The sequence below is a fragment of the Jatropha curcas genome, chromosome 11 (genome assembly GCF_041381405.1).
Source record: "Jatropha curcas cultivar XTBG-Jc1 chromosome 11, XTBG_Jcur_1.0, whole genome shotgun sequence".
NCBI classification, from domain to species: Eukaryota; Viridiplantae; Streptophyta; class Magnoliopsida; order Malpighiales; family Euphorbiaceae; genus Jatropha; species Jatropha curcas.
This window is the reverse complement of record NC_143161.1, coordinates 24,879,803-24,905,610: the sequence shown is the minus strand read 5'-3', so window position 1 is coordinate 24,905,610 and position 25,808 is coordinate 24,879,803. Positions and strand designations below refer to the sequence as shown.

General features: G+C 31.8%; 2 protein-coding genes across 8 annotated transcripts; one reads left to right on the top strand and one right to left on the bottom strand.

The window, feature by feature from the left end:
• The first annotated feature begins 7,246 nt into the window (after positions 1 to 7,246).
• LOC105636427 (MOB kinase activator-like 1A) lies at positions 7,247 to 20,337 on the top strand. Of its 4 annotated transcripts, none has more exons than XM_089716029.1 (8): positions 7,247 to 7,404; positions 9,014 to 9,062; positions 10,790 to 10,898; positions 11,140 to 11,233; positions 13,280 to 13,413; positions 13,695 to 13,858; positions 19,227 to 19,308; positions 20,058 to 20,337. In XM_089716029.1, the coding sequence occupies exons 1-7, from the start codon at positions 7,382 to 7,384 to the stop codon at positions 19,299 to 19,301; spliced, it is 648 nt and encodes a 215-aa protein (XP_089572155.1). In that variant the 5' UTR covers positions 7,247 to 7,381; the 3' UTR covers positions 19,302 to 19,308; positions 20,058 to 20,337. The 4 variants fall into 4 exon arrangements, with proteins under 4 accessions (XP_089572155.1, XP_089572156.1, XP_012075082.1 ...); XM_089716030.1 differs by lacking the exon at positions 20,058 to 20,337 and adding an exon at positions 19,545 to 19,751; XM_037636915.2 differs by lacking the exon at positions 20,058 to 20,337 and adding an exon at positions 8,715 to 8,804 and having other exon boundaries at positions 7,269 to 7,404; positions 19,227 to 19,467.
• A 1,074-nt stretch (positions 20,338 to 21,411) lies between these two features.
• On the bottom strand, positions 21,412 to 25,306 carry LOC149492796 (plant viral-response family protein). 4 transcript variants are annotated; one of them, XM_089716028.1, is made up of 5 exons: positions 25,045 to 25,303; positions 24,773 to 24,871; positions 24,052 to 24,482; positions 22,075 to 22,567; positions 21,412 to 21,628 (listed from the first exon to the last, which is right to left on the bottom strand). In XM_089716028.1, the coding sequence occupies exons 3-4, from the start codon at positions 24,396 to 24,398 to the stop codon at positions 22,087 to 22,089; spliced, it is 828 nt and encodes a 275-aa protein (XP_089572154.1). In that variant the 5' UTR covers positions 24,399 to 24,482; positions 24,773 to 24,871; positions 25,045 to 25,303; the 3' UTR covers positions 21,412 to 21,628; positions 22,075 to 22,086. The 4 variants fall into 4 exon arrangements, with proteins under 4 accessions (XP_089572154.1, XP_089572153.1, XP_089572152.1 ...); XM_089716027.1 differs by adding an exon at positions 21,768 to 21,796 and having other exon boundaries at positions 24,052 to 25,306; XM_089716026.1 differs by having other exon boundaries at positions 24,773 to 25,303.
• Between the last annotated feature and the right edge of the window lie 502 nt (positions 25,307 to 25,808).

Sequence of the window (25,808 nt, the reverse complement as noted above, 5' to 3'; positions counted from 1 at the left end):
AGAATTAGAATGGTACTACCATTGCCCATTGAGATCTCTTCTAGCCCGTGGTAGTCATGAATAGTGTCTAAATTTTGAGCATCGGGAAGTCATATGGTGATTGGCTTCAAAATCAATAACCCAAGATTCTGGTTATTAGGACAGACGCTAGCAAAATTACCACGAGCTTGAAAATGATTTTAAGATTGAAAATGACAAACTTTGGCTAATTGACCAGGGCAATCACATAGTTAGCATTGAATAATATTATTTGATAGTTGTTGTTGTTAGTTTCATCTAAGCTGCAATTGTATGTTATTTGTAATTCCTTATTAAATTGAGACTACCATTGCCGGTTATTTGAGGAGGGATTATTTCCTTACCATCGATTTTTACGAAAGGGTGCTTGGTTGTTCCTTTGAGCAATTGCAGTAATGATAGGAGGTGTTTTCTTAGCTTCCTCGTGCTTGATAAAGAGCTCATGGTCAATCAATTTTTTATATAATTCGTCATAGGTGATGAGAGTGTCTCATGATCTAATGACTGCAGATATTTCCTGAAATTCGAAGATCACTTAGGATTTTGACAATAAGTTCTTCATTTCTTATAGGGCTCCTACAATGGCAAGTTTATATGAAAGAAAGCAAATGTCATGTAAAATAGTCAGCTACAAGTCTAGAGTCTTTATTAATACAAGTTAGCTGATCTCGAAGATTGAAAATCCCAATCTAAGACTTGTTGGCAAAAGCACTATGAAGAGAAGTCCATGTTTTGTGTGAAGATGATGTTGTTGTAACGGTATATGCAAGAGTTGTATATACTGACACCATGAGAGCATTTTAGATAAGCTGGTCTTGGCGGTACCATGTTCCATATGCAGAAATTTGTGTGCTTTAGTTATTTTGAGTGATTGTGGTAGGAGGGGTTGATGATGAGCCATCAAGATGACCAAAGAGGTCGTGTCCATGCATAAGCATGGAGATCTAGGTTTTCCATGTTGCAAAATTATCAATGTTGATAAGCTTTAATGGGTAGTTGAGTGTAGGATTGAATTGCACAATCGGATTAGGGGTATCAGTGCTACCAGCATTATAATAAGTGTGGTGCCAGCCATTGGAAAAGATAATTTGGTTGTTTGTGAGGCAGTTAAGAAAGAAAACATGCTCATATGAGCTTATAACTTTGGTACCATAAAGAGTTTACAAAAATTGAATGAATTAAAGTATATTGTTATTGCTATGAGTGGTGAGTTTATAATGAGAAATACTCAACCACATCCAAGGATATCTCAATAGTAATATATACATAGAAGATTTCCAAAAATTCAAAACTACAAAGAATCAAAAACATAATATTAAAGAAAATGATATAGATTCAAATGAGTTTATTGTTGCTTCCTCTATTAAAAATATCATGATATTCGAAAAGTAGTTTCCAGTTAATTTATTTTTTAAAAATAAAAGCCTTAAAAAATCATTTTATATCTTAATACTATTGCTTCTTTCAAAGGAAAGAGCAACAAATTGACTGACTAACAACTTGAATGGAGAATTGAAAATGTGCTGAGTGATGTAGTACACCAACTAAAAAATAAAATGCGCTTGATCTAATTTTTAGGTTGTGGGTTGAATCGAGGGACGTACCCAGAAAATTAGCAAAGGTGGCCCAATTATAAATTAAAAACGTTATTAAAGCAAACAAATGAAATCTAAAAATCTATTAAAAATTTATAACTTTTTGTTCATTTTAAATTTTTTACTGCAAATATGATTAAAATTATTAACAAATAACTTATCATTTTATACACAGAAAAAATTTCATATCAGGTTTTGAAATGTTTGAATAAGATTTAGATAAGAGGAAAAGGAACTAAAAGTTTGAATAAGGTTTTGCCCATTGTGTCCCTTTACTTTAATTTATCTACAGTAAACCTGTCACGACCCGTTTCCATATGCCGGACCGGCACTAGGGCCTAGGTAAGCTTAAAGCCCCCAAGGCCCGTAGTAAGCCTGAGACACTAAAATCTACTATCTCAATATAAATTTTAAACATTCAACCCATATTACTAGGAAAAATAAATCTCAAGATTTTTTTATACCTTGGCCCAAATTTATCATCTTCAACATTCCACAGTTTGAGCCCAATTTACAATACATCACATTTCTAATATGGGCTCACAGAATTATTTCATTTATGTTAATACACGACTAAATGTATGTAAATTCTACAATTGCGGAGTCACTAACTGTTTGATATACATAGCTTTGTATACATATAGTTACATAGCAAAATAATTATGGAACTACGAAAATTTCTTTATAGCCCTGCAGCGAAGAAACATAGCTTAAACTGAATTAAAGAGAAACTTACTTCCTGAAAAATTAAATCAGACATGTGAGTTTTCTAAGGAGTAATAATTATTGCACAACACACGCATTCATACAAATGTGTAAACATATCAATCTAGTCATCCGACTAGTTATATGCTCACGCAGACAGTCACACAAATGGCATAACAACAGCACTTACACTTATTAACAACTTCACATAATCACATCACATGGAAATTGGTCTGTGGCGTCATCGAAACCCCTAATGAGCTGTCCTCACACATGGTCCACTCTCGCATAACGTGTGCACTAGGGAGCCAATCCCCCATATCCGGCCAACCGATCTAATCCTCATTTAACCAGCTCTCTCATTGTTTTTCCATTCTCTCTTTTCTTTTCCATAGCATCAGGAGGCCACCCTGTGGTTTCCATTAAAATCCATATCATTAGATGCACACGGGGCGCCGATCTCCCATAGGGCCAATAGTCTCGTAGACCGCCCTTACAAACCCATGGTGACCCACTTCATCCTAAATTCACACATACAAGGCATAGCCTTATCACAATACAATTAATCAAGTATTGCAATTAAATGCAAGCATAGCAAACAATTAATTAACATGATGCAAATACACAAGTAGACATTCATAGTTAATTATAATTAAATAGAGAAATAGAACGTTATTGTCATTGACAATCATATGAATGGTGTTCGTCATATTACCTATCTTGCTAATTGGTTCTCTCTTAAAGACCTTAGTGACCTTCATTATTTTTTAGGTGTTGAAAGTCATTCTGTATCATGGAGGCTTACTATTATCTCAACAAAAATATAATATGGATCTTTTGAATGAGGTTAATATGTAGGAAAGCAAAGGTGTTCGTACACCAATGTCTTATACTACTGTTCTTGGTGTTTTGGGAAGATGACCCCATTGTTGATGGCTCCTAATGTCGAAAGATTGTTGGCAAACTACAATATGTATCTTTCACTCGACTTGACATATCATTTTCTATCAATAAGGTTTTCTCAATTCAATGCATTATCCAAGAGATACTCATTGGAAGATTGTTAAATGGTTACTACAATATCTCAAAGCACCTCTTCCTTTGCTCTCCAAATTGCTCATGAATATGATAATAGGTTGTTTGTTTAACCTGACTCTGATTGGGATGGTGACTCGGTTGATCGAACCTCTACTGTTAGTTATGTTATTTATCTTGTTAGCACTCCGATTTCTTGGTTTTCAAAGAAACAAAGGTCTGTTTCTCGCTCTTCCACTAAGGCATAATATCGAGTTGTTGCTGTTGCACTTGCTGAAACCAATTTGCTTACGAATCATTTACGTGAGCTTCGAATTTCTCTAGTTGCTAATCCAAGGATCTTTTGTGATAATGTTGGCACAACCTACCTTTGTGAGAACCTTATATTTCATAGTCGAATGAAGCATGCGGCTATTGATTTTCAATTTGTATATGATTGGTGCAAAACATAGATTGACACTTACATGCAACAAACCAAGTGGTTGATATTCTCACTAAACCTCTATCACGTGCCTCTTTTGATCTTATGTTTGATAAGTTGTTGTTGTTAATATTACCGCCAACTTGTGAGGGCATAATAGAGGAAGCAACAATTAACTATTTGAATTTGCATAAGTTTCCTTAATATTCTGTTCTTGATTCTTTTGTATTTTTTGAATTCTTGGAATCTTCTATTTAGTTACTTTTGTTGAGATATCCTTGGGATGTGGTTGAGTATTTCTCTTTATAAACTTACCACTCATATCAATAAAAATATACTTTCATTCATTCAATTTCTGTTAACTCTTTAATTTTAAGTGTTTAAGAAAATTAGTTAATGAAAAGTATTTTTTTGGTTAGAGAAAAATTAAATTTAAAGAAAAATGATATATTCTCCATGCAAACAGAAAATATCTTATAAAGATTGACGAAGTTATTATATATATATATATATATATATATATATATATATATATATATATATATATATATATATATATATAGCAAATTAATGATGAAATAATCTTTTATAATAGCGTTCAAAAATAACAAAATTGTATAATAAAATGATCGTTAAATGTATTACAAAATTGTATCTCATTGAGATATGCTAAAAAAAAGCTGCAGTGCTAAGATGTGTCTTCTTAAGTATCCTGCGAAGTCTTTTACCAAGATATGCAATAGCAAAAGCCATATATGGTATAACCTAGAGGTTTCAAAATGGGTTTGTGTGTCAAATTCGACACGGATTCGCCTAATACGAAACATAATTAGGGTCAACATGAACGTGACTAATTTAATAATTTTATTAAATTTATTGACATGAACACGACATGAAAATTAGTTAGGAGACATGATCACGACACGTTTAAACCGCTTAATATTATAAACAGGTTAAGTGGGTTGACTCATATACAATCCGTGTAACTTTCTTAATATTATAAATAAGGGGTCATGTTGACCTGTATATGATTCACTTAACCTGCTTATAATATTTTTAAATTTTAACTTATTTAACTCCAATCGTATTTAAAAATAAATTTTCATATATAAAATGTAAATTCTTTAAGATTCATAACTAAAATAAAAAATTAGTACAACAATAAAATTTAAATAGGTTTTAGTTGGAGTATTTATATTTAACATTAAAATTATCTTTTTACAATTAAATAAATGGGTAACTTGTCTACCCCGCGTGTCAACCCGCCAAACAACACATTTATATTCATGTTATAAATAGGTTATTCATTTATGCACAAACTCGTTTAACCTCAACCCTGACCCATTTATTTCGATTGTTAGGTGAATCGTATTCGCGTGTCATAACCCTTTTTGACACCTATAGTATGACCTGCATCAAAAAATGCACACACACTATTAAAGTATTTTTCAATAGTGATAATAATTTTGAGAATTTAATTAATTATATTGAAATAAGAAATTAAGTATTTTTTATTTTATATTTATGATTTATTATAAATGATCGTTTTTTATTTGAAATATTAATATATTATACTTATTTAGTGTAGCATGTCTTAAGCGTGTGGATGTCCTACTTATATTGCTTATTTTTTTTGATATAAAAGAAAAATAAAATTAATTTTCTCTATAAATTTATTTTTATAGTTTTTTATTTTTCTTCTAATTTGTAGAGTGTTAGGTGTTATTTTTATAGTATTTTTAATATTATTTTTATTAGGATTTTTAGTATTTTTAATTATTTTAATTAGTTTTTATTAATTTTATTTATGTTTTTGTTTAAAGTTTCTTTGAATCATATTTCACTTGATCTTGATGTATTTTGTAAGATTTTTATAGAAAACAAGTCAAAAATACAAAAGAAGATCAATTGTCAAAGACTTCCAGCAAGTAGCACCCCCAAGGCATGCTACCAGCACCCCCATGCTACTCTGCAGAGTTCAACTTGGCCAAGATTTCATATTAAGCTTGTGCTGCCCACATCTTGTGGGATCTACCTTATTCAAGCTGGAGTCCTATTTAGATGCAGGGAGAGTTTTGATTGGGAAAACATACGAAATCTAAACAGTTTCCTATCTGCAAAAGATTTCTTCCTTAATAGAAATTAACTTTCCTAAATAAATATGAAGATATTTCAGACAGTCTATATAAAGAGAGAAACTATTCATCGTCTAAGGGTGATATCCATTGTATATTTCATCTCTTGTTCTATTGATTTCTACATACTTTTCTTTCTCTTTAAGACTTCAAGTACTCAAGTTGCTGTCAAGATTCAAAGAAGCCGTTCAAGCCAATCGTTGACTAGTTTTTATTTCTAAACTCTCTTTTTCTTTATTATTCTTTATAGGATTATTTACAAATTTAATTGAGTTTGAATTATTTACTATGTTGAACTAAATCTCTTTACTAGGGATATGATGTAGCTTAAATTCAACTCCAGTTTATAAATATTAGATTTGATTTTCTTTATTCAAGTAAAGTTTATTATTGATCTTAATGCTTCTAGGCATCCATTGGATTGATTTATTTCATTAATCACTATCGAGAGAATGGTTTTCGATATGAACAGAGTAATAATTTCATGGGAATAACAACTTGATGCGAGAGCTAGATGGTTTGACTCGTGGGAGGTTTTCGTAAAATTAAAGATCTTAATTTGTGAATTTCTGAATAATCACAAGAACTTAATGATTTAATATATGTTTGGTTGCACCATTGAGAGATGAATAATTGAAGTGGATTAAAATAGCTAATAAAATATCGAGAGAGCTTATTAGCGAATTTATGAGTATTTCTTCTTCTTGAATAATTAAAATTGATTATCAAACTAATATGATAAACTAGATAGAATTAAGTGAAGTCAAAATTCGTAGTAACTTCTAAACCTTGATTTCTTTTCAACAACTTTTTGCTTGATTTCATTTTTATTATTTTTACTTTAATTCTTTTATTTTCAAATACATCCTCTTTACTGTCGTTTAAATAATAGTAGGTTAACACAATTTTGGTACTTGGTATACAATCTCGGTGGGACGATACTCTACTCACTCTTTATGCTAACTCCTTACACTTGGATGGAATAGTCTTTTTTGATTTTATATATTATATAGATATAGAATTTTAAAATATAAATTTTTTTTTATTTCATTTCAATTTTTTAAATAGTTATCAAAATTACAATAAAAATATTTCAAAAATAAATATAAAAGGCATAATTATTTTCATAAATTATTGTTTTCCTTGTATTTTTTTTAAAGATTTTTTTGATGGATTTTTATTCTTTAAGAGGAATATTTTATTATTTTTATTTGAATATGTTATACAAATAAAAAATACTAGTAATTAAATTTTTTATAATAGCAAAAGTATTAATTAATTCAATTATTATAATGCTGTGGTAATGTATAAAGTAGCAGTAGATCTCGAAAGATAAAAGCAGAAGAACAAAAACGGAATAAAACTAAAAGCAAAAGGCAAAAAAGCTTTTCTTTATTGACTTGATTACCTAAAGCAATACCTGAACAAAGAAAAACGCATCTCACTCTCCCCCTCACTCTGCAACTCCAGCCATGAGTCTTTTTGGACTGGGCAGGTTAGTTGAAGACTTTCACCTTTTATTCAAACTATGATTCTTTTAGTGATCGTAATCAGCTAATTACCATCAGATCGCGTCTATTTCTCAAAATTGGTTCACATAAAAGATTAGTGATCCATACAGCTAAAGTGTTTTTGTTAGTTTCATAATCAGTTAATTATGCTGTTAGTTCTAATTATTGTTTATTTTTAATGTTTTCTGATGCAATTGAGTTCTTCATCAGTGTGGTTTCTTGATTTAGTGAAATGAAATTCACTTCCCAGAAAAGAAAAAGTTAATTGACTTTAGATATTTCTATATATTGTAGTTATTTTTATTAATTTTGTATTAATCACAAGTGAGTTGGAAGCCTTTGTGGTATTCTCATCTAAATGTTTTTTCTTAAGCCTTTCAGAAGAATGATGATCCGAGGTATTCTTCTATGGGTATTAAAATTTTGACATTAGGGTTCAGGGTCTTGTCTGATTATGTTGTGGGTATCATAGAAAAAAATCTCATTATCTTCTCAAGGAGCTAATTCCAAATTTTTTAGATTTAATGAATATGTATTTGCAATTCACTTTGTGATAAATACTTGCCTTAATAGATGTTTTAAATCTAAAACCACCTGAGAAAGAAAACCTAGTTTGCTGATGCAAGAATCAGTTAAACTTTGCATTTTAGATACTACCATGTGTTATAAATGTAGAGAATAAATGCCTTGCTTGGTGGTTAAATGTTGTCTGGATACACGTAAAAATAGGTAAGCATTGGATTTATTAATTTATTTGTCACTGAAGATTGAAGAAGTCATTCTTACTAATTTCTCTTTTCTAGTAGTGGATTCGGAAACTAAAAGCTTCCTGTGGCTTGTAGATCTCCATTCCACAATAGATTGAATTGATTAATGAATTTAATTTTACAGTAAGAGACATTTGCAAATCGATTTTACTAATGAGTGGTGAATAGTTTTGCATTGGTGGGTCATCTGTCTCCATTGGATCAAAAAGTTGTTCATTGTGAGAGCCTGTAGTTAGGATAGAATTTTGTTGCACAAACAAAGAAACTAATATTGATGCAACCTGTGTTAAAGGAAAAGCACGAAGATAAGCAATATAGTTGATAAAAATTATAATCAAGATTGTCCATGGAGATTGAGATTTATGTAACTAAGTAGCTGATATGATCAAAGGAGTAGTTAATTGGGTCCTTAAGTATTCTTGATTCTAAGGCTCATTGTAAGCTTCTCACATGAATACAAATTAGTTGTTTAGGAAAATATACTAATTTCGGCCAATAGAAATTAATGTCTTGTATGTTACTAACAGGAAGCTAGATTCTTGGCATGATCTCTTTCTTAGCAGGCATTGATTGTGAGCAAAAAAGGAAAGATATTATTTTTGTGAATAAGTTTCCAAGTAAGCAAGGAAAAGTTGGGTTTTGATTTTATTACTTTGTCTAATTAAGCAGTAGTTTCTTCTTCATGCTTACCAATGTATTGCTTTGATTCTCCTAAGTTGGGCAGCATTCAGTTGTTATTGATTCCACATAACTACTTTTTTTTAATATTAATTTATTATTTTCTTTTCTATTAGTAAATCTGCCTTATAAGTTGCCTGTAAAACAGAAACCAAAGGACATTCCGGCCCAAAAAGAGTGCACCATCTGGGAGTAAGGTTGGTTTGCTTTGTTTAATTAATAAATTTGGCAATCTCTTTCTTGTTGTTCTAGTTATCATGTGATCTTATGATTGGATTTCTCAAATGCTTGTATAGTGCTTGACCTTTCAAATTTGTTTTCTTTGGAAAACGTCAAGTTATAGGTATTTATGATTCTCCATATTAGCATGGAATGGGAAAACCCACTTTGCAGTATGTTCTGCTGATGGACGGCTTTCAGTAGACATTTTAGAGAATAATGATATTTAATGTTTGGAGTTATATTGTTCAGATTTTTGCCATCATGAATAACTGATTTTTGGTGAATTTAAGATGAACTGTGAACATGACACCATCTTTTTAGGATGTAAGCATGAATACATTAAATAATACAAATTGTGGATAAAATAAATAAACACTTGCATCGTCAAACACAAGAATATTTTAGGTACCTTACTACCTTTATATTTTTTTTGTATTTCTTTCAAGAGGAAGCGTCACGATTATCTGCTAATCAGGTGTTTTTCATCTTGGTATCATTTGAGGTACTTTAGAGGTGTTTCTGCACAGCATTGTTCCAAATCAGGTGGCTTATTTTCAAGGGCTGTTAAAATACACACTTGAAAATGAAATCTTGTAGTATTGGAGAATACACAGACACACACTTTTTTCACCTTTTATAATTTGATTTTTCTACAGTGGACATGTTGCTCAGTCCTTTCTGTATATCAATGCTATTTACTAATAAAAGACGAAAAATAATTTTGGCAGCTGTCACCAGAATATGCAGAAGTTTATACTAGAATACAGTCAGCATAGTGCTAGAATTGGACTGTAAATGATTGAATTCTTCATTGCTTGAGGCCTAAACCTCTTGCTGTAAACTATGAACTGGATTGAAAAAGAAACTCTATTGTGAATAGAAAAGATGCATGTAAATTAACATTATATGCATCTTTGAAGATATGGTATTTATGATTATTCACATTTCCATGTTGTCACACAGAATTCTGCTTTTGTCAAAGAATTCAGGGTTCATAGGGGTTTTAGATTCGGGTGGAATATAATCTGGGAAAAAAAATTGAAAGTGAGTGAAACAGAGTAAGGACGCGTTGTTAAATATATTTGACTGGCAGTAAAGTAAGAAATTTAATTACATAGCATGACGTGTCTTGTTAAGAGAGTAACTGATTGGAAATAAATAAGAGAATAATTAATCAGTGATTTAAGGAAATTGGTGGGAATTGTAGACCTAAAAATCAATAAGGTGAAAGATGGAGAGATTAAATGGATTTGCTTATTAGGAAGCTAGCTTATGTATTGCAACACAACGGCATTCATTGGTAACAAAGACAGAGTATAGCATTTTTTTATAGGAAGCATACTGAGAAAGGGGGATGTATTTTCTATATAAGATAAGGGAAAACAATCATTGGGCTGGAAATTAATGGCAATTTAAAAATCCATATAGAAAGCTAGGACATAATAATCAGAGGTGTCCAGACACTAAATACATTCTTTTAATAGCAACATAGCATAAATATCCAGTAACTTGATCAATTGGCTGGTCCATGTGGTTAAATTTATGTTCAGTTGCTACCATTTTAAGCATTAAAAATGATAAAGACAACTCAGGCCAATGCTGTTGTAACTGGACTATGCTTCTGGCTTCTATTTATAATATAAGGCACTGGATCGCAAACTTCTTGTGATGTTTTCTTATTGATTTTTTAACAATGACGCAGGGTGCACAACTTAGAAAGCACATTGATGCCACCTTAGGTAGTGGAAACCTGAGGGAAGCTGTAAGACTTCCTCCTGGGGAGGATCTGAATGAGTGGCTTGCTGTCAACAGTAATATCTCTCACTCTCTCCTTTTCTTATGTGCATGAACATAAATTGTCTAGGGATCTTTTTCTATATATATATTTTTAATCACCGTCAATCTGTAGCTGTAGTGTGACATCATGCAATTCCATGATAATTAACTGTGCAATATTTTAGTACTCTTTCATCCTGAACACTTATTTTTTACTGTTAAATGCTTTTCAAAATTAGAATCTGAAAATAAGGTTTTTGGATTATCCCATTTCAGCTGTGGATTTCTTCAACCAGGTGAATCTTCTCTATGGTACCCTCACAGAGTTCTGTACTCCAGAGAACTGTTCTACAATGTCTGCAGGCCCCAAGTATGGCATGCAATTTAACTGCTTTTTTTTCTATTTTTTATACCGCTTGATAGTTGGCTCATAGACATCTCATTATTATATTATACAAACAGATAAATCATCTCAAATCATAAAAATTTTATCCAAGTATCAGTTATGGCCTTTTTTTTTTTTTTTTTTTTTTTTTTTTTTGCATTGTGCATCTACTTCAGTATTAGGCCTTGTTGGTTGGGAATAAATAGGGTACAAAATTGGACTTCTTTAGGAAGTGCACCCATTTGTCTTTTTTGCTTCCTGCAGTTAAACCAAGTTCCTAGAAAGTTAGGTGTTGCAACTTCTTGTTCTTTTGTGAAGTAACTTCTTATGGGGGAAGCAATTAAGCCGCACCGAGTTAAGTGTGTTGCTAATTGATCAATTTGCCTTTTAATTGAAAGCTAAACTAAGAAAGAGAAGTGTTTAAATTATTTTTAATAAACTCATTTATCCTTAAATTAATTAAATACTGATATACACAACATTATTAGATTACTCTGTTTTATAATATTATTTTTGTTCCAAACATATATTATGTGCTAGTCAAAAATTTATTTTCTTATTTGAAATTACCCTGTTCTACCCTGCCTATAGTTTTAAACTCTTGATTAAGCGAAAACATCTCGTGGTGTTCTTACCATTAATCTCATATTTCTTGAATCCTATTGGCTATTATTAAAAATCAGCTCCCATGCTAAAATATAAAAATCACTTTTGGAATGTCTTAATTTGGCAGTGGGGTACCATTGTTTATTGTGACATTACTTTCCAAGTCATAATAATCAAAAAGAAAAGATCCCAATTCATACTAACTCAGCATATGATCTAAGTGCATTATATGTTCTTTCCAAGAAATATAAAAACTTCTTGGAAAATATACTTCTCCGGAAGTGGAGTATGTTGAACGAAATGTGAGGCCTTAATATTTACTATTATGGTCAGTCTGGAACTTATGTGTTCCAAAGTATTAAAGGTACTGACACTTGCCATATATTTTGCATAATATATGAAAATGAAGCGATATGTAAGATGAGAGAGAACAAAAAATAATTTCTTTTATTTTCTAAACAAAACTTTTTCGAAATCTAAAGTGGTATTATAATAAATTTTATGATTATTAGATGTTATGATAATTCAAAATGTCTTGTTATCAAGAATTTTTTAGCCATTTGTTAAAACGCTTTATAATTTGCTTGTAGCTTCCCCTTTTTCTATTTCTTTTTTCTCCCCTTACCAGATTTTCCTTAGGTGATTGGAACTCTTTATTACAGATGCTAATGTATTAATGCAGCTGGATTTAAAACTAAAAAGCTTAAGCATTATTATAATATATTTGTCTTTATCTGGTCAAATGAAGGAAAAAAAAAAATCCAAACCTTTGCGCTGTTTTCAGTTATAGTCAATTCTTTCAATTTCACTAATTTGTAGCTGAAACTTGACATGCATTCAATTTACCAGTAAACTTAAATGGCTGGCCACACAAAACTATGTAAACATGTGCACCCAATTGGATTCGTTACTGCGACTGAATGCATATGTCAAAGTTTCACGTACAGAAGCGTAAAATTAAAAGAAGCGGCTTAAAATGAAAAAGTGTTCAAAGAGTTGATATATATAGATATTTGGTAATTTGGCTGCTTTATTTCAATAAATTTCCAGAGGAAAAATGAAGAGAACAATTAGATAGAGGCATTCAGTAGCTTCCCATACATCCAACTCATTTTACTCTTCCATGTAAGTTCAGCCTCATGTACTCATTTTTGATGCTTATAGCTTGCAAGTTTTGATGTTGCTTTTGCATACCAGAGTTCTTTTCTAATCTTGGCCAAGAAATTAGTATTTGGTACTTCTTTCCTAATGTGGAAAAAAATATAAGAATTCTCTGCCATGTTTCTTGAATGCTTGAACAGGATATTTAGCCAAATTGATGACATTGCCACCCATCTTAATCTGATAAAAGTATGTTCAGCACTTTTCAGTTGTATTTGTTTCTCTTTTCGGAATTCATGATTTTGGGGGGTGAAACCTTTTCAGGTATGAATATAGATGGGCAGATGGAGTGCAAATCAAGAAACCTATTGAAGTTTCTGCTCCAAAATATGTTGAATATTTAATGGACTGGATTGAAGCTCAGCTTGATGATGAATCCATATTTCCTCAAAAGCTTGGTAATTATCATCAGATATCTACCTTTCTTTCTTGTGGAGATGCTTATAACTGCAAGGCCTCTGCTTTCTTTTTTATTTTTATTTTTTTAAATTCAATTTTGTTCTAGAATATATAATGACTTGGATGAGGATAAATATAATGATTGTACTAAAGCTATGACAACCAACACCACCGCTAGTTCAAGTTTGGAACCACTACATCAATCTCTATATGGTACAAGTGGGCAATGGATAGATGTGACCTCTAAGTTATACTAACTACTCCATTTTAAACTTTTCAGGTGCGCCATTTCCCCTCAATTTCAAGGAGGTTGTTAAGACAATATTTAAACGTCTATTCCGTGTATATGCACATATTTATCACTCTCACTTTCAGAAAATTGTGAGCCTCAAAGAGGAAGCTCATCTGAACACATGCTTCAAGCATTTCATACTGTTTACCTATGTGAGTCCTTTATCTCTAATTTTGGCAAGTAATTATTATCAGCTTATACGCACACAGGTGCACATGCATACACAATTAACTAAGCTTACTTAAAAATGGCAATTTTTACTCCAAGCCTATTATTCCAAACTGTCTATTTCATTTGATGTGATTATTATTTTCTGAATTCATGTACGCATGATGTGTTTGTCCTTGATGTTATATGCTTGCACAAATATCACTGTTTCACTCTCTAGTGTGCTTGTTATCATGTGTTAATTTTCTTGGGTTTTCAATTTTCTTCAAAAGTTAGATACTAGACTAGGAATTCATCATATAAGACTTCTAAATCACGTGCTTAATCCAATCTGAGATTTTCTACAATTTTTTAAAATGTACTAATGATTTTTCTGTGTAAGATTTATAGCTATATTAATAATATTCTTCTTTTACTAGGTAGAACTGTATGGGTTTCTGTTAGTAGTTTTAATGTATTATGAATAATTATCTTATATTCTTTCAATTGTTATTATCATTTACTTTTGCCTGTGTCCAATTAAACAAGCTGAAAAATTCAACATTTTAGGAGGAAATTCAGTTTTTAGTTTGGATCATTTCAGTTATCGCTTTATAAAAATTTTCAGTTATTGAAAAGATGTTAACTAAACTAACCAAAATAATGAATTTATATTATTTAGTAGATATATATATAGCTGTTATCAATATATCATTATTTTAAATGAACTTTATATTAATAATAAATAATTTAAATTATATTGTATTTGAATATATAATGATAACGTATTTTAGTAACTGATTGGTTATAATCAGAAGAAATTGAACAGCTGAAAATCATATTTTGGTTTGGGTATGTTCGGTTTTCTACCAAAATGTGGTTCAATTCAATTATTATTTTGGAGGCGTTGAAAAATTTCAGTTAAGTAGAAATTCGGTTTGATAAGGTTCAGTTATCTGAATGTTCACCACCTATAATATCAGAATCTACTCTAGCTAGCACACTTCTGTTGTGGTCATCTGCTTTTGGAAATTAAGGACGGTTTCTATTCTTGTTTCTCTATTTGGTCATCAAGCTACTAAAGTGAAAATGAAATCAGAAATAGTTTGGAACATGCAAAGGGAATGTTCAACAGAATAAGGTCATTTTGGCTACTGAACTATGAGGAATTTCCAAATTAGCCATTGTATATGACTTTAGTCAAATTGACATAGAACTCTTGTGAATTTGGCCAAATTGCTGTTCACTATCACAACCTCTGAAAGTTAATAAAATATTATTATTTTTAATTTTTTAATTAAAATTATAAAATTTAAAAATTCTAGAATCATTAAAAAAATAAAACAAATAGAGATAAAATAGAATCAAGTTTAAAGTAATTTATATCACTCGATTCAAATCCCTAATATCTTTCACTCTCTCTAACATCCATCTATTCCATTAAATTCAATTTCAGAAATCTTGTGAAAGAATATTTTCTCTTCCTTTTTAGAATACTAAACCTAAATTCAATAAAAAGAACTCCAAATCTAAAGCTCAAAGGATAGCTTTTCCTCCTAGTGGATGCCCTGAGTTGCTGTTGTAAGATATTATGGGTGTTCTATTGTCTAAGGCGTGCGAGCCCTAGGATTTTTTGTGATGTCTTGGGGTCATCCCCCTTTCTGATGCGGAACCCCAAGAATAGTGTCTTGACACCCCAAATCAGATTTGATATATAAACCCTAAATCCCAAATTAGGAGCCCTAATTCCCAAATTAGGAATTTCTTGTTAGATGGAATTGCGGATCTTGACCCAAAACTCAATTAGAAGTATGAATCAAAGATATCAAGGTGAAAGAATGAACGCTACAAAGACTAATTATCATGAAGAACCACAGAGAATTCACGTCTCTTGAAATAAAATGCATAAACTGAATAATCTGTTAATAAATCTCCTTACAATACTGAAAACTAAGTATTTATAAGCTAAGAAACCCTAACAATTAAATGAAACATAAAGTCCAATTTAAATAGGCCTAATTACGCTAATTAAAATATAAAATTAATCAAAAGACTCAAAAGCCCACATGTTTGGATCATGTTAATTAGCCTTGGATCTTCTTTTAGGTCCATCTCTTCATGTTCACCTTAAGCTCGTTGTTTTTCCATTATTCGACACGCATCATACCCCCTTTCTTGAAAAGGATTTGTCCTCAAATCCGAATCTTTATTGCTCCATAAGTATGTTGGTGTATCTCTTCCTTCAAGTGCCACTAGATTAATGCATACTCTTGGATCAAATGGAAAGTTCTTGAATTCCTTATCTTGCATAAGATCAAATTGAAAAAAGTATAGAATCATCTCTCCTAGCCAATAGAAGTGCTCTCCTTTTAGTTCAAAAACTTTCATTTTGTCAAAGTATGTTGCCAATTTTTGCGCTTTTAAGTACTTCTTTAATATTACAATAAAATCAAGGTGAACAATATCACAATTATCAATAAATTTACAAAAATCATGTTTTATTGGTTGCACAAAAGTGCTATGCAACTCCTTCTCAAGTATAGAATCGACTTGATGTGTAATTCCTTCAATAGACGGTGGTTCCTTTTGTAATTCCACCATAGGTACAATAGAATTCTCTTCAACCAGTTGCATCTTTTCCTCTTTCTCTTCAATTAATGGCTCTAATTTGTTCTTGATCAAAAACAAACTTCCCCCTTTTCTTTCTCCAACAAAAGATTATCAGCTTGTACTTGTTGTGAATCAAGAGGTACCAAGGTTATTTTTCTTCCATCCTTCATTAAAGAACAAGTTCCTTTGACTTTATCATGATTAGCAGACCTGGTAACATGCCATGGTCTTCCCAAAAGCAAATGACTAGAACTCATTGGAGCCACATTACATAATACCTCATCTTTGTATCTTCCCATTGAAAATGGAACAAGAACTTATGTAGCCACTCTTACCTCACTACTTTCGTTTAGCCATTGAAGCTTGTATGAATTAGGGTGTACAATAGTAGATAACCCTAGTTTTTCTACAAAGTGGAAGTTATATTGACACAACTGTCTTCATCAATAATAATTCTACCAATCTTATCACTAGTTACTAAGAATGTAGTGTGGAATATCCTCACCTTCTGCTCATCATTATTATTTCTATAAGCACTGTGAACAGGCCTTGGTTGCCTCCTTTGTAGGTTATCAATAAGTGCATTTTGTCTTTCCATTCTATCTCTTTCAAACATCACAATCATTTGCTCAAACCGTTGCTGTATATCTTGAAGAATAGAAAATTCTTCTTGTTTCATTATGTCATTACTTTTGTTAAGCATGGTGATAAATGGACAAGAAATATAGCAACAACTATTTTCGATTTCAACAAAGAACAAGAGTAAGATGATTTAACATGAAAACAAGTAAATCAAAAGCAAATGGAAACAAACGGAAGAAAATGGAAGCAAACGAGAACAAACGGAGTCAGATGGAAATAAACGAAAGCAAAATGGAAGCAAACGAAAGCAAAACGGAAGCAAAACGGAAGCAAAACGAAAGCAAAAACAGAAACAAATGGAATCAAACGAAAACAAACAGAAGCAAAACGGAAACAAATGGAAACAAAAGAATATAAACGAAAGCAAAATAAAAATAGATAGAACCTGATTTGAGCCAAAGCTCTGATGATGCGGAACCCCAAGAATAATGTCTTGACACCCCAAATCAAATTTGATATATAAACCCTAAATCCCAAATTAGGAACCCTAATTCCCAAATTAGGAATTTCTTGTTGGATGGAATTGCGGATCTTGACCCAAAACTCAACTAGAAGTATGAACCAAAGATATCAAGGTGAAAGGATGAACGTCACAAAGATTAATTATCTTTGATAAGTTCAAAAACAAGTTCAATGAAGAGCCACAGAGAATTCGCCTCTGTTGAAATAAAATGCATAAACTGAATAATCTGTCAATAAATCTCCTTACAATACTGAAAACTAAGTAATTATAAGTTAAGAAACCCTAAAAATTAAATGAAACATAAAGCCCAATTTAAATAGGTCCAATTACGCTAATCAAAATAAAAAAACTAATTAAAAGACTCAAAGCCCACATGTTTGGATCATGTTAATTAGCTTTGGATCTTCTTTTAGGTCCGTTTCTTCATGGTCACCATAAGCTTGTTGTTTTTCCATTATTTGACACGCATCGCTTTCTGTAAATTAAAAAAAAAAAAAAGATTTTCCTTCTCTCTCCTTTTGTTGTTGTCAATTCCTTTTTTTCTTTTTTTCTTTTTCTCCTTACTCTCAATACTTCATATCCACTGGCCATTATCTGTCCTATATTTCATCTCTATCTGAAAGCTATGACAATAGCTCCAGCATGGCATCCCTTTGGCCATATCTAACGAAAATAAGGCTTAAAAAATCTTATATGGCTCTGTTAAAACCTTCAATGACCTTGATCTTTCAAACTGTTGGAAATAGCATGGAAAAGAAGATCGAAATGTAAGGGAAACTTTTTGAGTTGGGCCATTTTGCATCATATCTAAAGAATTCTTTGTTTGGGCCAAAGAAGCAATGTTATTCGATCATTGTCAAATTAACTGCAGCCTTTTCTTGTATGAGGATCCCACTCATTAGAGCACTTGAATCTAGTGGTGGTGGAATCGATAATGCTAACCAGCATCATTAGTGAGGGCAAAAAGTTGCAATCTTTTATCGGTTCTCTCGACTTTCTTTTCTTTTTTGGTTATTTGTTTTAATTTCTGTGTTTTTCATTTTTTTTCATTACCTTCTTTTTTCGAGATCTCATAATTCTATTAGAAGAGAAATTAGTAAAAGTAATAATGTTTTATTACTAATTCAGATTTCTCGGAGTAAATGACCATTCGGGGAATTTGATTCATAGTTCAGTGGCATTTTCACCTTCATTAATCACTCAATCACTAGCCAAGTATCACATGAAGTCGATCATTCTTCGATCAAAACATTATATTTTAGTATTAGAGGTAGCAGTATGTTATGTTATATCCTTTGCTGGCATGGCGTTGTTTGATGCATCAGCAACTTAATTCTTTATCCAGAGAAACCAAAAAGAAAAAAAGGGGCGTTCTCAAAATTAAGTCTGAATAGGTATTTATCTAGACTTCAGTGTGTATCCTTGCTGCCTTGGAAATGGGTTCTCGTTACTTTTTTTCGATATTTTGTTTGCAATTCCCATGGTTCAGAAGCATATTTAGTGTTCATCCCAATAAAGCTCGATGTTCTGTACTATATCAAATGTCCTTGAGCTCCTCATTAATTTGATGGCTAGTATTTTGACTGAATCAATTAAACAGAAATCACTAATTATTGGGTGCGCTTAACATGTTCGATTTTATTTAATTTTTTGAGCAGGAATTTGGGTTAATAGACAAGAAGGAGCTTGCACCTCTCCAGGAGCTCATAGAATCCATAATTGTTCCTTACTGAATGTGGGGTAAGTCCATCCCAAGTTCAAAGATGTTATATTAGAGATACATATTAAACTGAATAAACTCTATTTGAAACACATAGCAAACTGAAATAAGGAAACTGTGATTAGCAATTTCAAATTGTGTTATATGCGTGCCATATAATTTTTCTATTTTTAAAACAACTTTGCCAATGGATGATATTAAAACTATGAATATTTTCTGGAAATGAATGCCGAAAATCGGCATTTTTGAAATGCAGACGCAAATTGCCAGATGATTAATTTGTTGATCTTTCTAAGTTGTGTCATTGTGAATTCAAATGAATGTAGCTGGAAAAGCCAATAAGAATGCTAATGCTTAAATTTGGTTTTAATGTTTCTGTAATTGCTTTATTTGGGCTGTGAATACCCTACGTGTAATGAATATTAAAGGATACAAATGGAAATAAAATGATGTGTGTAATTAATTGGTTTTGACTGTTTTAGAAATGAGTACAAAATACAGACTAACGCTCTCTTTAGAGAAACTGCTTAGAAAGAGGTTTAGTGTATATATATATTTATATATATATATATATATATATATATATATATATATATATATAAATTTTTTTTTTTTTTTTTTTTTTTTTTTTTTTTTTTGCCTCTTAAATTGCAGCTATAGCTGGTCCCTTCTGTGCTAATGAAATTTGACAATGCAACTGATATTCTAGATTTGCAAGTTTAAACCGCCGCTTTAACCTTTCTTCTCTCATTTTTTTTTACTTTAATAGGTGCTATTTTTACCTTCTTACAAGGACATTTTGCATTTGGTCCAACTTGGTATGGTAACATCCTTATTTTCAATAATTTACAGTCATATAAAGCTGAGACTCAAACTAGGGGTGTACAAACTTCTATAATTATCGATTTGTTGAATTGAGCCGATGTTATTCGGTAAAAATGGTTCGGTAAACAGTCGGTAAATTTTTTAGACAAAATTCGGTAAACAGTAAATGGTTCGGTAAAGTATTCAAAAAATTCGAAATTCCTAATTTACCTTATTCAAAACAATGTTGGTTTAATTTTTTTTTTTTTTTGAAAGCCAACCGTTATATGGTAAATTAATTAATTTAGTAAATCGGTTGGTAAACGGTAAAAATTTCTCGGTAACCAATAAATTTGGAATTTCTCGGTAACCAATAAATTTGGTAACTATTTAAATCGGTTGGCAAACAGTAAATATTCAATCTGTAAATGCAAATTCAGTTAACCGAACCGACTGAATGTCCTGAACCGACTGAATATCTACCTTAAACTCAAATAATTTTTAGGTAGGTAAATGATCCTTAATCTAATGGTAAGGGTGATGCGTGGATGATTCTAGGTTCGATTCTTAATAATGTATTCAATTTGTATTTCTTCCTGTTAGTGGATTGCACTATCTTTTATGGACTTTGAAATTGTTGCCGATAGTGCACACTATAGAAAATTCATTACGTATAATATAGAATGAAACAAAAGATTCTTAGGTAATTGAAATTTGTAGTTCGAGACACTGAATTGACCAAATTACAATTGCATATACTCTGTTTTTGTCAAACTTAGCTCAAAACCTTGTGTTCCTTCCAAGCGTTCCTACAAAGTTATATACACGTTCATCATAAATAAATAAATAATAAAAAAATCACTAAAAGCTTTCAAGTACAAGACTGTCGGAAAATGGATTGAAACTTTCTAGAAACCGACTTTTTATCATTTTCTAACTCCTTTATTATTCTAAAAATAAAATAAAAATAAATCCCATGCTTCGGAAGTGAGATATATATTATATTTAATTGACTTTTCAGTTACTTCCCACCAAAACTGAAGCCTTCCTTTGGTATGGGTCATGGGTGGCTCATTTCATTGAACCAGTGGTTCCAAAGATAAGGAACTACAAACGGTCTGGACTGGTCAGTTTCAGTTCTGGTTTTTGCTTATTTTTAATTCTTTTTTTCAATTTCCTTTTATTTTTAACTGGAACCAGCCGGTTCCGGCCCTTCGCACAATGTTCATAAATATTTGAAGATCAGCTGTTAAAAAAATAATGAAAAGGTTGAGTGGAGAAAGGCATCTCCAGTAACTAACAGAAAGAGAGTCAAGAAATAGGCTGCCAAAAAGAATTTTGAATTGATATTCATTATGAATCTTTCCCTTTCTATACCTGCTACCGGTTTTCATACAACAAAGTCATAATATGATATTATGCCAACATAGTCATCCATTTAAAAAACCGTGTTCAAGAATCGTTTATATCTTCACAAAAGCTTCTGGATTTCCTCGAAGCCGCGGTAGTTTCTGTTATCCATGCATCATTATAAACCTGTAAGACCACCAAAAAGTACTATCTTTAATCAATGAGAAAGAAAAATGTCTAATTGAACTCAAACTAGTTCGTTTCCTTTTAGGTTCAGCCATCAAATTCATGTCCTCGATTACAATCGTTTTCCAAGTGAACCCACCGTTATTTAGCTGCAAATGTCAGTCCATGCTGCATAGCATATAGGTATTTCACATCAAATACTGTGTCATGACTAGCTCAACATTTTTAACACACAGAAATAATGTCTGCAAGTAAGAGTATAGAAACAGAATAGAGTAGTTTCTTGTGCCTTGGAACAATAAGCAAGTAGAATTATATAAGATACCCATAATTCCATGTTATTTGTTAACATAAAAGAAATAATTTTTTCTTTTTCAAAAAAAAAAAAAAAAGTATAATTCTATCAAAATATACAAATCAAATTAAAAATCAGTTAAGTAGCTTACTCAAATTAATCTTCATTCTTCATCCTGTTCCACATGCAAGCTGCTAAGATCAGGGTGTCCATACTTGGAAGATGCAAAAACAAATGAGACCACAACTGCAACAAGGACACCGAGAACCATGGCAAAGAGCTGAGAGTTAGCAAGCAGCTTGCCTCGAACTTCACTAGCCGCTGATCGACACATGATCTTATCTTCCTTAAGCTGACAGCCATCTGGCATCATGGGGCCATACAAACTGAAGGCAGTCTGATAGAACCAGAGGCCCTGAAGAGTTATGGCAATGCCACTAGACAAATCAACTGGAAAATTGGTTGGGAGGAGAGCCCCAACCACGGTGGATAAAATGCATAGTGCTATTAGGAGGACAAGGAGGAGATGATAGTGTCCTTCAAGACCTTTGTGGGTTGTTGAGTGAAAGTAAAACAGTAGGTACTCTGCACAAAATGCTGTGGCAGCAACCAAACAAAGGGCTCCTTCTGGTAAGGGTAGAAATCTGAGCTTGGAGTTAAACCACAAAGAAAGTTTAGGAAGTTAGCTATATGACAATAGGTTTCCATGATGACTTGTGACTTTGGATAGAGAGAAAAAAGGATGTTGCATAATGATGGTCCAGTAGAATTAGCAATTACAAATAAGAATACAAGATTATGCTATCATGAACCAAATGCTTTGATCGCAGTGAGTTTTGGTAAATGTTCATTCACAACAATTACTAATGATGCTTAACAAGAAAATGATTCAATTAACCATCATGTTAGCAGAAATCACACGACAGACGCAAGCACGCAGATTAGGAAAGAAGAAAAAGAAAACACCTTACGAGGTTCGGCAAGTGTGCCCACATCTATTATAGTTGTCTGTTGTTTCACTATCATCAAAAACAGTATAAAGCCTTAGTTACAGACATCACGTTCAAAGCCTACTGCGAATAGCAACTACATAAACGTCCCTGATATTTAAAATGCCAACAGTACAGTACCCCTTTATCGTCACTAAGTGAATAGTAACTTCTTTAACAAATATGAGCTATAACTCAACACAATATATATGCCATACCCAAACAGTTTTGATTGTTAAAGCTCAAAATCCTGCTGCAGTCACACGCTAGACACAAAAGTTGTATGCTAGCTAATGAACTTATTAATCAGAGGTTCTGTATAAAACAAGCTGAATTGCAAAAAATGAAATGCATTCACTGGGATAGAAATGTCTTTGATTTTTAGATATCTAGACTAGAATTCCATGGCTTTTTCTGGTTGTTTCATATTAATAGCAATGTAAAACTCAATTCCAATCAGTGTACTTCAGTGAAAATCTTTAACCTATTGAAGCGAAAGGTAAGGTCAAGTCTACAAAATTCTTTTTTTAAAAGAAAAAGAATAATATTATATATACTTCATCTAAGCTAATTCAATAAATAGAAACTAGTAAGCTAATTCATTCACTTACTTATAAAATGGAAAATTTATTTATTTTATTATCCCTTAAAAGAATACAGCAAATACAATTAGTGGATGCTCGGAAATAATTAATGGAAGGATATGGCTGAATTCATGTTTTGGCATTCCCATTCACCTGGTCAGCTTTCCCGGTCCTAATTTCCTAAACCACACAAAATCCTTTTTGGTTCTAAACTTTGCACAAATAGTTTACCTAGTAAGTGTTTCTATTATATGATACTAAATAATGGCTTAACCATCAAAGGAGGAAAATAAAGAAACACAAAAAGTTCCAACTCTTAAAAGAGAAATTAAGTACCAGGGCACTATTATTTTGAGTGAAAACTTTCCTCATTTTGTCAAGCACCGAACAGATTAATCATAAAATAAGACAACAGAAAAGGCACAACAAATTAAAGAAAAAGAAAAGCCACAAAAAACAGAATACCATTCCACACAACTACAAAAGGGGGAAGGAGAGGAGCCCACAAAATAGTAAAGAAAAGCACACAAGAAGTAAAGAAATAGAAGAACCAACCTTGTTTTCTCTGTGAGCAAAGAAACAACACCAAATATAAAGAACATGAGAAGCATCCCCGAGTGCTCGAAATCATTCATGTGAGAAGGATTCAAGATCCCATTAACAAAAAACTTAAGATGGGTAGAGTACAATAGCTCAATACACAAATCAATGAAGGCACCAATCACCACTAAATAAAGTTCCAAGTATTTCAGCTTCCCATCAAAACCAGGCACAGGATTCCATACCCGGACACGGAATGCCTTGGGATTTGATACATATCGAAACAAAGAGCTCCATATGTGCCAAACACCAATCAACAAAAAGAGTGTTCCTGGTACAGCATGACCCTTGAAAGAACCCATCTTTTTGGGCTAAATTTGCTACTTTCCTTGCTCTTCTCGTCTTTCTACTTCTTTGTCTGGTATTATTTGTTCAATCCGTGAGCTCTGTTTCAAAACCGAGAGAGAGTTTTATTGAATAATTACTGGTACTATTCAGGCGTTGAAATTTGTTCTCTAAGAAACTTGCGCTAGAATTGATAAGTGATGGGTTCCGTGTCAGGATGTTTGTTTGACGAGAAAATCAAAGAAATTAGGATAGAAAAAGTAAAATAATAAAAGGCTTGAAGAGAAATTAAAAGACCATCATTTGCCAAAAAAAAAAAAGTACCAAAATGGAGAAACCGATAGAACAAATAGCAGAGAGAGATTGAAGACTCTCAAAAGTTAATATTTACCGAGTCGAGATTTTTCTCAGGAAACAAATAGATGTTTCCAAGAACTTCCCCTTTGAAAGTCAAAGACTGCTGGTAATTGAATACAATAAAAGGAGCCACCTGGTAAGTCAAATATTGAAGACTTGAAAATCATCCAACCCATTAAAAAGACACAGAATAGTAAAATAAATAAAAACAGAATATATCATAAATCTAACAGAAAAACCCATGAAAGACTCTGGAGACAGAGAAAGCAAAAAAGGTGAACAGATAAAAGTGGTTGAAGAAATTACACTATATGATTGGTTGAGGAGACAATAATCATATCAGTAACCAAAAAAGCTTATAAGATTGAAAAGCCAATGATGGGTTTTAGTTTTACGGTGAGATTTTGAAACACAGAATTTGATGCATATGTAATCAGTAATTACAGAGAGAGAGAGAGAGAGAGAGAGAGAGGAAGAGAGAATTTTATAGGTGAGGTGAGCGATTATGAGGTGGGATCTGAAAAGGGCATGGAAATAGATTAATTATAAAGGAATCATTTTCTACTTTACATGTGAATGATCGTCATGTGCCTCATAGATAACTCATAACTGTATTTTTCTTTTTTTTTTTTTTTTTGAACAAACTCATAACTGTATCATTACATGTTCTACGTACCAATGAAACCGAAACCTGAAAGAAAAATGCTCCTATTTTTTATACTTCCATGTTTAAATATAAATTCATGGAATAACGTGATCCAAATTTAATATATAATTCTAATTTAAATTTAAATAATTATTTTTTTAAAATAAGAAAGAAGGTGGGAATAAAAATAAATAAATAAAGATTACATAATTTGTCTAGACTAAATAGCCCCCCAACTCTCTCGACCTCTACTAGATCCTCACTAAACGAAAAGGGTTATTAATAAGAGCAGTACTAAATAGGCATAACACGTACCAGCGTTAATAAGAATCTTTGGTTGTGTATTTACCTAATTGCTTTTTACAATTACCGTAAATATGATTTTATTTGCAATGGCATAATATGTATTAAGCTTAACAAGAAT

What these genes read in the sequence shown, in the direction of transcription:
- LOC105636427 (XM_089716029.1), top strand. Translation starts at nt 7,382, where the DNA reads ATGAGTCTTTTTGGACTGGGCAG. An exon ending in GTGCACCATCTGGGAGTAAG is followed by an intron (nt 9,063 to 10,789) that starts GTTGGTTTGCTT and finishes ACAATGACGCAG; the next exon opens with GGTGCACAACTTAGAAAGCA. An exon ending in TGAGTGGCTTGCTGTCAACA is followed by an intron (nt 10,899 to 11,139) that starts GTAATATCTCTC and finishes ATCCCATTTCAG; the next exon opens with CTGTGGATTTCTTCAACCAG.
- LOC149492796 (XM_089716027.1), bottom strand. Translation starts at nt 24,398, where the DNA reads ATGGGTTCTTTCAAGGGTCATGCTGTACCAGGAACACTCTTTTTGTTG. An exon ending in TTGCTCACAGAGAAAACAAG is followed by an intron (nt 22,568 to 24,051) that starts GTTGGTTCTTCT and finishes CTCCAAGCTCAG; the next exon opens with ATTTCTACCCTTACCAGAAG.